The 14,267-nt window shown below is 37.1% G+C and overlaps 1 protein-coding gene across 5 annotated transcripts in view; it reads left to right on the forward strand.

The window, feature by feature from the left end:
* Positions 1-14,267, forward strand: part of ATP9B (ATPase phospholipid transporting 9B (putative)) — a 177,963-nt gene that overhangs the window by 69,016 nt on the left and 94,680 nt on the right. For all 5 annotated transcript variants that reach the window (XM_075706384.1, XM_075706385.1, XM_075706386.1 and 2 more), the window contains 2 exons: positions 3,877-3,971; positions 13,331-13,411. In XM_075706384.1, the coding sequence (XP_075562499.1) occupies positions 3,877-3,971; positions 13,331-13,411 (176 nt within the window). The remainder of the gene's footprint in view (positions 1-3,876; positions 3,972-13,330; positions 13,412-14,267) is intronic.

Raw genomic sequence — 14,267 nt, forward strand, 5'->3', positions numbered from 1 at the left:
GTAGGCAGGCCAACAGAAGAGGTCACAGATGCACATGTAAGTGTAAATCATTCCCAGAAGCATTTGACGTGTACGTGTCCTGCGTGTATGTTCTGAATAAAGCCTTAAGTCCAGCACACACTGAGTAAGTAGGATTCTTCCTGCTTATTCTGTATTGAGCACAGTGCCTTTGTTTGACAGATCTAGGCCAGGTATATCATAGCCCTAAATTAGTGCCTTCAGAGATGAGCTTTTGTATCTCTATTTCAAAACACTGTAAAAGCTACTGAAATAAACGTTATTTTTGTTCAATATTCTATTAACACACAAAATAGCTTTTAAAAAAAAATCTTTTTTTATCTATAGTATGTCAAATAACCATAAACAAGAACTCTGTTTATAATTAGCAATGTATCCTTGTATTTCAGAGTTACATAGTTACTTCAGGTTCTTAAAATGTTTTTTATCCTTTGTATTGCAGGTGCTGCTTTTCCACAGAAAAGCAATCTTAGGGTAAATTCTGGACAGGCCTCAAATAGTTGAGCTTTTGCTAAAACACAAAAAATGGAATTGTAGTCCTAGGACTTCCCTAAGCATACAAGTTTCACAGTTTTCAACTGAAATGGTTTTAAAAATCAGTTTAGTTGCACTTGGACAGCACCTTGCATGGACATGCTCTAAATTGATTTATGCCTGTCTTCAACTGATTAGGCTAAATGAATATTGCATACTTGTAAATTAGTTTAAATGTGATCACGTGAAGCTTGCACCACTTTCAATAAATGATTAAAACTCTTTAAACCCAATATAATTTCCTTAAATCAACCCTTAAATTCTAATTCAGATCATTCCAAAATTTTCACTATAAAGACAGAAATAAGTCAGACATGTTCACAGTGTTCAACTTTATCCACCTATCTTGAATGACTGTGTATTGTTATGGGAAACAAGCATCTGAGTGTCCTCACTGTATAAAGTAAAAAGTTAGATTTTATTAATTCTCCTTTATATATAGCCTTATGAAAACTTTTTATGTTCAGTGTGGAATTTCCTTTTTTTTTTTTTTAACAGCTATGCTTTGGTAAATACTTGAAATACTTCATGACTTTTCCTTTAAGCAGCACAGAACTTAAAAAAAAAAAAAAAAAAAAAAGATTCTTTCTGTGCTGTAAAATAATTGTCAGGTTCAAGAGTTATCACTGCATTCGGACGGAATAGCAGTTCCTGATGTTTGTATAGATGTGTTTTTCCTGGCAAGTCATATTCAGATTAGCAATGTAAGAGTTTTTTTAACAGTGACCTAAAGCATCCTGTTGAAGTACCTAACACAATTTTTTACTACATTTGGTTGGGTGTTTTTTGTTTGTTTTTTTTTTTCTTTTAAATTTTGTGATGGGGGGGTGAGGGGGCAGTGATTTCAAGCATTTCAAGATGGAGTGGTTACAATAGCTATTTTTTCATTAGACTTTGATTTTTTTTTTTAAGTTTTACATGCTGCAGACTCAAATACCTTCCAAAGGTAAAGTACGTGTGACTTCCATGCAATACACAAGGGCTTGTTAGGGGCGAAGAGTTGTTTTTATATATTGTTTCTAATTACATGTTTAATCTCCCATGCTTATAGCTTGGTTAAGCCAGGTTTAAAATCAGTATCTCATAGTATAATTAAAACTACTTAGTCAAATCTGCTGCAGTATTTGAGGTAGAGGATTGTATTGTTTCAGTTTTGCTGTTGTGATCACTATTGAAAGCTGACTTGGCAGAAAGCAGTCCCTTTTTCTGGATAAAAGGGAAACAGGCTATGAGATAAGTTATTGATGAAATTAACTGCTGAAGTGGAGAGGAAATGCGGCTGGCCAATACATGTCATAGTGTGAGCTCTATTAAATGAATATATGTGCAGTCAACCATTCACAGGAGCCACACTGGTCTTGAACTGCATTGATCTATAGTATAATTCTAAATGAAATTGATGGAAGAGAGCAACCATTGACAGGAAGGGTAAAGAGAACCATGAAATGCCTTGTAGAGGAAAAGTATGATGGAAAGTAGGCTCATCTGTGCCACGGATAGAAAGTGCGGTGAAACCATGGTATTTCTAGGTGTTCCTAGGTACCCCACACTTAATTATAATGCAGTGTATGGCACTGGACTATTCAAAAAGTGCTTTATAGTATTTTATTTTTAGAAGAAAATCGTAAAAGATCCTGCCAAGAATTTGAAATCAGCTTTTCAAGAACTTTGCAGCTTGCATCTCTGAGCTTTGGGTGAAATTTAGTTGTGATACGTTGAGAGCTGTTTATATTAACATTTAAAGATTTTTTTACTTACCATGCACTTAATATAAATACAGCTGTTAAATGAAGGCTTGTAAGCTTCTTTCTGGACTGTTGTGCAAAAATGTTACCTTCTAGTTGGGTATAATTTCAGGTGGCTTCTCTCTCAAGCATGCCCTTTCAGACCGTTAGCTCATTGAAGTGCTTAATTTACAGGCCTTGATGAATAACGCATTAGGTTCTGTTAGATTTTACTTAATCAGGGTCCATCTGTCCTATAAAAGAATCTCTGTCTCAATTTTGTGTTCACTGGTAGGTACCCTTTCTTGGGGTATTGCCTATTAGATTCAAAGTTTCTAGCACACAGTCTTCTTGTCTGTGTAAGAAGACTCAATCCTGGATAAACTCCTTTGCCAGTGCTTCCTTCAGTTTAATTGCTACCATATCGCTTCTAGTGATGAAACTACTTTGTTAGTTTTTATTGGATTGGTTGAAATATAGAAGGAATTATGGGTATATATGCATGTACGTCTATACACATTGTTTAAAATTTACAAATAACTAGAAAAATCTATTTTTATTTCACACCGATAGCACACAGTAACAATAGTGTATACAGTTGTTAGGCTGTAACGTAATGGAAGTTGTAATTGCTACTTCAGAGATATTTAAGATTTCTTTAGTGTAGCAATTGTGAAGAGTATTGCTAAAATTTTACCACCTTTTTTAAAGGCTTCAAACTAGATGGAAATTGTAGCTAATTGTATATGTTTTTAATAGATTTGCAGTGTTCGTGTGTGGTCATCTTTGAATCTTACACTAGTAACCTATGTAATACTCCAGACTTGATGAAATCCATCACACTAGTTATTGGGGCGGGGAGAGGCTCTGCACTGGTCTCAGTTTTCTGTTTCTTGCATACTAGTCTTCTGTCTGTAAAGCACACTGATTCTCTTCAGTATGTATCAGTCTGTATCTTGAACTTCCCTCATATCTTAAGTACTGTGCATGCGTTGACAGGTTTCTTTAGCCTTGGATCCTTGACAATTAGAGATGATTCAAAATTATTTCTTTTAAGTATAATACATTGGGACCTGTATTGTTTTGAATAGTATCTCTTAAGGATTTATTTTAAAAAACTTTTTTCAGAGAAGCCAAGAGACTATAAGCAGTGGAAGTTTGTGATGTCATAGCAGCAAAGAGACAAAAATCACAGGCATCAGTTCATTATTCTATTGTGTTGGAACTGTGCAAGTGACACAATTCTAAAAAGAAAAAAAAAATTAAACCTGTTTCAACTTCAGCCAGTGAAGTTGTATCTCTTCCTGATAACATTTGGAAAGCTGTTTAGAAACTATTAAGAAACCTGTAAAATAGGATTTCCCCCCCTGTTCATAAACAGTCATACTGTTAATTTTATCAGGAAAATTGTGGTATTGTGTGATATCTGGAGCATTCCTGGAAGAAAGCACACAGAGATTCCGAAATATGAATCCTTTTATTTGTATACATTTATTTAAAAATGGTTGTAAATTGTTTTATTTTCACTCTTCTGAGTTTTTTTAACCCAAACTGAATTTTTGAGATCAAAAAAATAGTTTGATGTATCTTTAACTTCAAGGTTCGTGTTTCATTCGAACTGACCAGCTGGATGGAGAAACAGACTGGAAACTGAAGGTTGCTGTCAGTTGCACACAAAGATTGCCAGCTTTGGGGGTAAGCATTTTATCGGTTTGCTTTTAAGGTATCTTCCATCTATGCATATGTCTCTCTTATCTAAACAATTGTTACAGTTACTGTAAGTATTGGAAAATATCTGTTACACAGTCTTAGTTTTTGAAATAAATAGGAGATAGATATTCTACTGAATGCTGAATGACAAGTCAGTTATGCAAATATTCTTGTTTTTACATTGAAAAGAAACTGAGACAGAATTGCATTTTTATCTTTCAACTTAGTGGTTCTCATTGTGGTCCCCACTGAGATCCATGCTCCACAGAAACATATCACAGCTGTAGTGTTTTCAACCAAGTGTTATACTGCAAGTGCAAGTCATTCTTGCCTCAGGAACTGTTGCTTTAATCACTAACTTGTAAGCTTGGGAAACAGCAGTCTGCTCGTGGAAGGTAAAGTGCTTTTTTGTTTCTGAGTAGGTGCAGTGTGCAAGTTCTTGCAAGGAGGGCTCTATAGGAGTTGTCTGAATGTGTGTATTTTTTGAGTGCATAGATGTCATGTCACGGGTAGCTATTAAACTTGTGAGAAAGGACACAAGTGTGTGTGTATATATGTATACATTCAAAATAGACACATCTACAAAAATGTATGTAGAATTGTATAAATGTCTCTTAATGAGAAGCTGAATTGTGTCCCTTGTACTGGGGAAGCTTGCTGTTTTACAGGAGAGTTGGCTTGGTATCAAGAGACTTCCTCTGAAAACACACTCAAGTTACAAGCTTGTGGAAATTAACCTATACAGAATTTCTGCTGTTTTGACACTAAATCCTTTAGGTGCTTTATTAATGGCAAACATACCTTAAGAGGACTGTTTATATGCCATCTCAATAGAAAAAGTGTTAGATTATCTGCCGGATCTTAGCAGGACGTCTGCAATTATCCTTCCAGAATGAGAGTTGCTGCCACACTGAAATTAGCAAAAATGAGATTTTTTTTTTCTTTTCCTGTGTTCCTAGTGCTCTGGCTACTGGCTTCACGTGTGACAGGAGGAGGAAAAAATTAGCTAGGCTTGAATTTAGAGGATTGGGAACAAGGGATCGAACTGAAGGTTGGTCATGCCAGACAGATGCCAAATCAGGCTCCAAGATGGGAGGTCTGGTGCAAGAAAAGATTTAGACAAGTATTCTGTAACCTGACATTGAATTTAGTATTTGTTAACAATGCCTCTCCTGTAGGTTTTTACCATTTATCATTGGCCTATCTTGTTTTCTCATTAAAAAAAAAAATCATGTCCACATTTGAAACAGATGCATGCATTTGACTAAAATCCAGTCAATTATCCATCTTGCTTTGATTTTTTTTTTCTATTAAATAGTGCTTTTCAGATAGTTACCACTGTGTCCAACTTTGCTATTATTTTTTATTTCTCTTGTTTTGGAAACATCAGTGACTGCACTCAGCAAATATAACTGTGCAGAGCACTGCTTCTCTGCTGGTTGTAATTTCGGTGTTCTGAGGCTGATGAAATCTGGAGTAAATTACAATGCAAAGGTTTCTCTACACTCTCCTTTGGAGAAGAAAAGTTTTACATTAACTTTTTGTTTTATTTTGGGTTTTTTTTTGTTTTGAAAAAAAAAAAACATATCTCTGTCTGAAGTTTTCCATTCTTGCTAGGAAGAAACAGACCTGGTAGAGCAGGGAATTGTTATGCTGTAACTTTTATATTATGTTGTCTTAAAAAAAACCAAACCACCAACCAGTCATCAATAGACTTGACAAATAGATGTTAGGCACCTATGAAGATAGTATAAAACTATGGTTAAACCCATGCATTTGATTTGAAAGAAGTAAATGTTTGTATTGTAGTTGTTTACAGTGGAAAATAAATCAGAAATGGTTGAAGTTGGGGAGTCTACATTGGAATGATAGGACATGCAGCCTCAGATTCCTGCAGAAGTGAAGGTTTGCTTCAGGTGGTTGTTTTGGGCATGTAGGGGAGGGAAAGGCAAGGTACTGCCAAGAAATTATTCATGCATCTTGGAAACAGTATGCAAGAGTCAACTGTACAACACAGTAACCATTTCTTCCTTAGTTGTTTCCACTTACTGCTATTAACCTACCTCCGACTGATCTGTGCTTCTTGCAAGATTTTTATATGCTCCCTCTTCTTAAGCTGTGGGTGATAACCTGAGTTGCATCATCAGGTGTGGTTAATCAAGGAGCTATGTGCACTTAAACCTTCTGTGGCTACCAGCAGCAAGTGGAAGCCACCAAGCAGTTGATGTGCCTCTGCCCTTTCTCACATCATGCAGTTACTGGTGGTTAACCACACTAGCCAAGACTTTGTCTGCATTAAGCTGATAAGTCATCCTGAAGTAACTGACAACGGGGTATAATACTTCTGCCAACTAAACTGTCTCCCAGTTTCCATACTATGTGGTTTGGTTAAACCATTGACACTTGGTGGTTCTTTGAGATCATTTTAAATGGCTGCTTCCCAGCTGGTCTTAGACTGTTTGCAGTGGTCATGTCATATATCTGCTTCACTCCTAAGCCCCATCTGTCTGTGAACTATTTTGGGGAAATGGTAGCCTAATGCACCCAAATGCGAATCATAGAATCATAGAATGCTTTGGGGTGGAAGGTTGCTCAGAGCCACATCCAACCTGACCTTGAATGTTGCCGGGGTTGGGGCCTCTACCACCTCTCTGGGCAACCTGTTCCAGTGCTTGACCACCTTCATTGTAAAAAACTTCTTTCTAATGTCTAGTCTAATTTTTTTTTTTTCCTTGAGAACAACAGCTGTCTTGCAACATGTACTTTCTAATTCTGTTGCAGTAGTGACTGAGCTTTCAGTAACATCTATGCGATGCATGATTCTGTAGATTTGTGAGGGGAAAATCAAGAGCAGTTCTGGAGTTCTTAAATTACAGCTGAATTCTACTCCAGGTAACTATACTTTTAAGACATAAACATGAGACAGATCCCTGCTGTTCTTTAGCAGCAGGGATGCTTTTTAGGGAATCCCCACATCCTTCACAGAAGATAATGCTCAGCTCGCATCCCAGAAGGCTGTTTCCATTCCTGTGGAAAGCCCACTGGTATTTCTTTAACTTCTGCAGACACTTTTACCTTTAATGGGATGGCAATAATATGCAAGAGCATCAGCCATCTAAAGAAACTGTGGATGGACAACTTCAGAAGATTAGTATGAAGCTCCAAGCCAGCCATGAATTTCAAACTAACAAAAAATAGGATTATGGAATTATTTTTTATTCTAAGCCTAATTTTTGTAGTTGCTAATAGTCATAAGCTGTATTTAGGCCCTCCATGTATTCATTTGTTTAAAGTTATATTAAAATGCAGTGGGCAGAATTATTTCTTTATAGCTACAGTAAAAAAAAGGGGGTTGGAAGAAAGAGTGAAAATAGCATACACGCTTTTAACATGCAGGGATAGTGTTTGGCACCCTTTGAAACTTTACACCCAACTTGTCTAAAAAGGGATGCTTAAAATATGTAGTTGAGGTTTTCTCAGCAAGCAGCAGTCAAGCTCTCTTGTACACACAGTGGAAAAAAATTGAAGCAGCTTGGTTAAAAGTAAAGATCATTTGAGAAATCCATTTCAAGTAGACTTTTCTCACCCTCGGCTTCTACAGTATCCTCTGTTGCTGAAAACTTCTCTTAATAAAACTGAAAAATCAGGTAAGTTGCTTTCTAGATATTAACTTGAAAATGTCTGTTGCTTTGTAAAACACCCCTATGCTTTGTTTCTGTTCCTGACTTGAAAAAACAGTATTTTACAGTGATTATCTTGCTAACCTGTACAGTGTGTAATAGGGACATAAGCTTTTTTGATAGGATTAAAATTACTTTTGCAGAAACTTGTTGGGGTTTGAAGCAGTCTGGGAAAGGACTGAGCTTTGTCCTCCTGTCTGGGATTTACTTTGGTTTCCTTTCCTCTGCAAAATGTTAGGAGAATTGGGCAATGATTCTGCCTTCTGCTAAAAGAAGCTGCTGGGACACGCTCCTCCTTTCATTCTGTTTGCATTATGTGCTGCACAAGGTGGGCAGTGCATCGTATTTGTGCCCAGAATAACGGACGTGCTGAAAATAAGATGCTTCGAGGAACACTTATCTGAACGTTTTCCTTCGGCTGTTTCAAATCAAGCCATTAATGAGAACTTATTTTGCTTTAAGGAGTTTTGGAAAATCAGCCGTCCCAAATACCACCAGATCGTCCAGCCCTGCTAAATGCCGGTTTCCTACCCGTTCTGTGTAACACTAGCAAACGACGCTGCCGCTTGCAGAGGGAGCGCGTTCCGCGCACTCCTCTGCCGCGCCCCTGTCGCTGGGCGCACGGGGCTAACGGCTCGGCTCGGGAGGGCTGCGCGCGGCGGGGGAGCGGCCCTGCCGCGCGGCACTTCGCGGCTGCCACCTGCCGGGCGGCCGGCGGCACGGCGGTGGGCGGGGCCCCGCCCCCGGGGGAGGAGCCATGGCGCCGCTCCGTCTGCGAGCGTTCCCGCCACGGATTGTGGGTTCGCCGAGGGACACGGTGAAGAAAATGAGTAGAGCACGACAGAGTCTGTGCCCACGAAGGGCTGCGCGGAGGACTCGAAGTTCTCTTAGTCTGGTCCGTTTCAAAGGCACGAAGGTTGTGTTTTAATCCAGTACTGCTGTTGAACTGGATGGAAGGCTCGTATTTGTCTGGGTGGCTACACAAATGGGTTGGGTTTCCGAGGTTAACTTTGTATGTGTTTACGATAAACCAGCAGTTGGCGGGGGGGGTCGGGGGGTCCGTTCGCAAAGAGAACCTGTTCAGGCAGCGGCGTGCGGGGGGGCATGGGGCGTGATCTCTGGGGCCCGGCGTTGTGCCCATGCTGTCTCTGGGCTGACGTTCTGAGGTTTTGCTGCAACGGATCAAACGGTTTCAGCTAACGTTCTCTCTGAAGTAGCAGCTGGTCACTGCAGTAGCGCTCTTCCTGGCTTCCAGGGACTCTCCACATGTAAAGCCACACCTGTTACGGTGTCCTCTCCGTGTGCTTGCAGCGCGTTATCAAAGCTGAGGCTTAGAGTTCGTATTTACATATTGAAATAGATTTTTAATAATTTCAGAGAATGTGTGCAAGTTGAGCATAAAATAGACAGTAAACAGTTTGATGATGTGTTTGACAGAATAGACTTTCCATAATTGTCACTCGTTTTGAGTTCTTTAGTTATTTGAGGTAGTAAAGGCAGTAAGTATCCTGTGTTGGTACGAGCTGTCAGTCATGTCAAGAGAGCAGCTCTGTAACCCTACCCACTGTGACACCCAGAATCAACAGACCTGCAGACCTTCAGAGCTTTTCTTAAAGAACAGATGACACCACCAAAACAATCAGTACCGATTTTGTTGTCTTTCTAAAGCACTTAATGTGATCAGAGAATTAAAATTTCAATAAGTCATTTAATGACAGCTGAGCAGCAAATATTGTAACACCTTGATTAGGTTTCTTGCAGTTTCATGGTTATAGGTGGGGCAGTTCTGGTGATACGCATGTTCTGAGGCATTCTCTAGTTTGTGTGATCAACTAAATTTATTAACAGCAATGAGGTCACTGTAATTTTCAATAAATGGTGTCTTGCTGATTTATATCAGAAGATCCATACAGCAGTAAACAATACCATTTACATTTAATTAGTTTTATTGAACCAAAGGCAATTTTATTTGTAATGAACTACATGTTATGATTAAGAATGTATTTTAATGATCTTTAAGTAAGGTGAACAAATGTTGCCCTTGACCTAATAGAGGAGATTTTTCTATGTTATTGATAACTTTAAGGGGATTTTTAAATTCTGAAATGCAAAAGAGAACATTTTCATTATTGTACCATCATCAAGTCATTTCCTGACTTTCAGTGTAGAAGAATGGAATGCATTTGTCTGCATTATTACTTTCAAATATGAGATAACTAAATGCATAGCAAACTTTTTAAAAAAAAAAATCTCACCTACTGTTGTATAAAAATAATTATCTTTATTGCTTGAGATTCAAGTCTTTCATGTAGTTTCTTTAATCTAGAACTGTTACAATCCCCCTGCCCAATTGGTGGGTTGTTTTTTTTCTTGAGTAAGAAAGTAACTGAGGTCTTTTGCCCTCACTCTCTCCTGAAAGCAGTGTGATTTTTAGATGTAGAATACTGTTTCCTTTGAACATATCAGTAGAACTACTTGGCTTCGGTGAGCCAGCAGTTCAGTGCTTATAATATGAAAAGAATTCCTTACTGAAGATGAATTTCACAAAGATCAAGTCCCTCATTAGTTAAATCATTAATAAAAAGTAGTTGTCTTTTTTTTTTCTTTTTAAATGTAATTAAATCCTTTGTTTAAGGTACTTTACCCTTCTCCCTGTATTTATATAGGGGGCAGCAGTGACATAACCTAACCAGGTAAATTTTTCTTGCTGAGAGAGCAGAAGTTTTTTCTACATATAGTGTTGTGTACAGATCTTGATGTCCCCTTGTTAAATTCACCATTGTGACTTTTTTAAAGACATTGGGATGAGAAATACACAGCTTCTACTACTGGGAAAGCAGCAGTAGGTGAAGAAACATCTTGGTACTCTTACAGTAACCTTTACTGTTGAACACAGTTCATACGTAATCTGTCTTCTATAACTGTATCATTCTTTGGACTTCTCTTTCTTTCCCTTGTATTATAAAACTTCAGCTGCTGTATTTTGTTGGCCTGAGGATGATGTCCATTTGGAGTACGGAGCATTGGGCTAAAGAAAAAAAAAGTCCTTATCCCTTTTCTTTACCCTAATAATGAAAAAATACTTCAGAAAGCTACTGAGCACATGTAATATGCTTGTATGTCGTCTTTCTACTACTCATGAATCAAACGCCAATGAACTGTCACCGCGGATTTCTCTTGGAGCATAGGTTTTTCTTATGATTTTTTGTTTTAGGAAAAAACATGCACTTTTGGAATACTCTGCCGGTTTTAGTTTGTAGCATTCCAGAGTGATGGTACAAATGTGTAGGGGATGCCAGTTTTTCAGAAAGATAAGTTGAGTTTGTTTCAGAGTTGAAATTCAAAAAAAGAAAAAAAGAAACATGAAAGTTTAGGTGTTAAATCAAATATACAAAAGAACTAAAACATGAAAAGACACCGAAGGAACGTGGTAGAAGTTTTTATGTTTACAGTGTAACAAAGGAGAACATCACAATAGAAGAAAATAAAAATATTAGAAATCAGGAACATATATTACTGTACAAATACCAATACACTTTAAAAGGTGGATATTTCTGCTTGCTTTTATTCTAATGTTGCTTTCCACTATGGCATTCTTTGAAAATCGAGGAGTTCTTGGTTGACGCATTTCACTAGCAGTTTTTATTGTGTATATGAGTATATGTGTGGTATTAGTTTTCTGCTGTGCTGTCCACTACTGAGAGACTCTTTATTTTTCTTTGCATAATAAAGGACATAATAGCCTGGATTAGCTAAATTGTAGGTGATAACAGATGGGAAAGAAGTGAATGATGAAGATATAGGACACCACGTGTGTATTAGTTTCATATGAATTATTTCTTGTGAACCTGATGAAAGTAGGTTGGAAGAACAAGGATGCAATGAATGAACTTTGTGTGAAAGACTACAATAAATGTCTAACGGTTTAAGATAAAGATAATTTGTGAGAGTTAATGTTCAGATTCAATTCATGTTTTAAAAAGCATATGAAATACAAAGTCTGTGTGGTTTTGCAAGGTATGAAGTGAGAGATTTCTTGTCTGTATAATATAAATAGAAATACAAATTCATTATAGAGCTACACATTTTTAAACTAAACTCAAACATGTTTGATAAATGTACAGTAGATTTAAACCCATTCATTTTGATCTGTACAAGTGAAAAAATAATGATATTCAAAAACCTGTAGCCATGTTATTGGAGAAACAAAAGGATACAAATGTGTCAGATTTTAAGACATTAACACAGGTGGACAATTGCACCTTTAGTTAATTTTTTGTAATATTCAAACTGCGTAATATTCAAATGTAGCTATTTTTTCTTATATTCGAAATTATGAACAAAAAATAACGGCATGCTTTTAAAAATAGCTACATTTGAGCCAACGTGTGATCATACATCCATGAAAGAGGCTGTAAAATTAATTCCTCTTTTGAAGATAGCACATTCTGGCTAGCACGAACAGGGTATTGTAGGCATGTAATCTGCTCCCCAGAGATGGCGTCTGATTAGCCTTTTGCAAGATTCATCCAGTAATAAAGGATGGAGATAACCCAAATAGTGAGGCGCTACATATGGGGAGGAGGTAGACACTCTTGCATTTCATCAGAGGTTATGATTCTTAGATTGACTGGGATCTGGTATCAAGCATCTGTTCCTCTCCAGAGTAGAAATTGGATTGTGGATCCATGCATGAGTGGTCTACTCATGTTGAAATCTCTTAGCTGCTGCTGTTCCTGACCCTCTAAAAAGCACCAAAAGGTTTGCTTTCGTGATGAGAAGAATGTCCTTTGTATCAGGTTTTTAACAATTTGTCTGCGGTATTCTTTCTGTGGGAGGTGGATGTTTCAGAACAATTACCTGATGAAATAATTGTTTCAGAATTTTAAGATGATCCTCCCGGGGTCTCTAGGGACAGCTCTTAAGATCTAACAGTCATCAGATTTTGGGTTTTTTCTTACCCTGTTTATACCATACCACCATCTATTTATAGAGCCTGCTACTGTAGTATTTAAGAGTCTCTTATTCTGCTTAGTTTTAGGGTAGGAATATTCATGGGTTGTTTGCTATCATGAGGAGTAGTACCACTAAATTTATCAGACTAGTTTAGTGTATCCATGACTTGAAGCATTTGAGTAATCCTGTTGATGTATCTAGGCTTTCTGGAAGCTGATGGGGGTTTTCTCGTAGGTTGACTGCAAATGTGCTTGAGTGTTTAAGAGAACTTGAATCAATTTCATTGTTTCCTCTTGTACTCAGTTGGCTTCATCCTTGCTGGAAAAGTGGTTTGTTTCCAATTTCTTTAAAAACAAAACAAAAACCCACTTTATTTTTAAAACTACAAATATATGGAAAATATTCTAAGGTTATACTATTATAAATTAAAATGGGGCTGTTAAGAGAAAATAAATAAAATTTTGGACTTGTGTTATAAATGTAAAACAGTTCAGTGTTTGAACTATCAATACATTTAGAATATCATCTTGGATCTGGTTCTTTTATAGCAAGATGTACTGAAAAAACCAGTGTGTTAGTTGGGTAAAAATTTCATGACCGTAAGTTGGGGTAGCAGGGTGGGGGTCATAAACTGGAATCTCTACCACTTCAAAATGTGTGATTAAATTTAAGTGTAAATGACAGTAAATACATTACTCTGTTTTACAGGATCTCTTTTCAATCAATGCTTATGTTTATGCTCAGAAGCCACAGCTGGATATTCACAGTTTTGAGGGTACCTTCACACGGGTAAGTAGTGTATGTAAATACAGTTCTACTTCTCCCTTCCATTTCTCAGCGTATGTGAAACCTATACGTAGCGTCAAAGCTGTATCAGATCTTTCCTTATCTTTACAGCAGTATTTTTTTCCATGTTCCTGCCATGGCAATATTTCATATAAAAGATACCCTGGTAAATATGTATTGCAAAAAGCTAATACAAAAAGAATATCTGAAAAAAGCAGAATCCAAGAATTAGATATTTGTTGACATCACTAATTTTATTATATGAAACCATTTGTGTAGTAGTATATATTGTCTCCAGTCATCTAACGTATTGTTCATGTATGTAAAAAAAGTGGCAAATTGAATATATTCAGTAGCCTGAGACAATGCAACTGCTAGTTTATGTGCAATAAAAATGTGCCTTGTTTAACAGCCTTTCTGGTCAAGGGGAAGCTAGTACTTCCAAAGTTCGGTTACCTCAAACAGTAAAATAAAACTAAAAGCTACTTATGGGGGCTTTATTAAATCTTTTTTCCAGCTATATTTATATTCCAAACCGAATATGATAACAACAATGCAATCATTTCTGTGACTTTTTTCTGTTATTTGCAAAAGGTGGCCTGATAAAGTTAACCCTTTAAAGCAGGGTGTCCTTCTTAATAGGTAGTAATTTGTTTTAAATTGCTTTACAGATTTGTGGCATTATAATAGCAGGTATATTGATTGTTTTGTTCATTTTAGCCAAACTCAGTAGACTCATTCCTCTTGATAGTTTGTTTCTAAAATAATTTGAGAGAACTAACTACTATGGAGGTAGAGAAGGGTTTTTTACCCAAGTGACTCAAATTGGTAATAGATTTTGTTCAGTAATTGGAATTCC

Source organism: Pelecanus crispus, chromosome 2 (assembly GCF_030463565.1).
Source record: "Pelecanus crispus isolate bPelCri1 chromosome 2, bPelCri1.pri, whole genome shotgun sequence".
Classification (NCBI taxonomy): domain Eukaryota; kingdom Metazoa; phylum Chordata; class Aves; order Pelecaniformes; family Pelecanidae; genus Pelecanus; species Pelecanus crispus.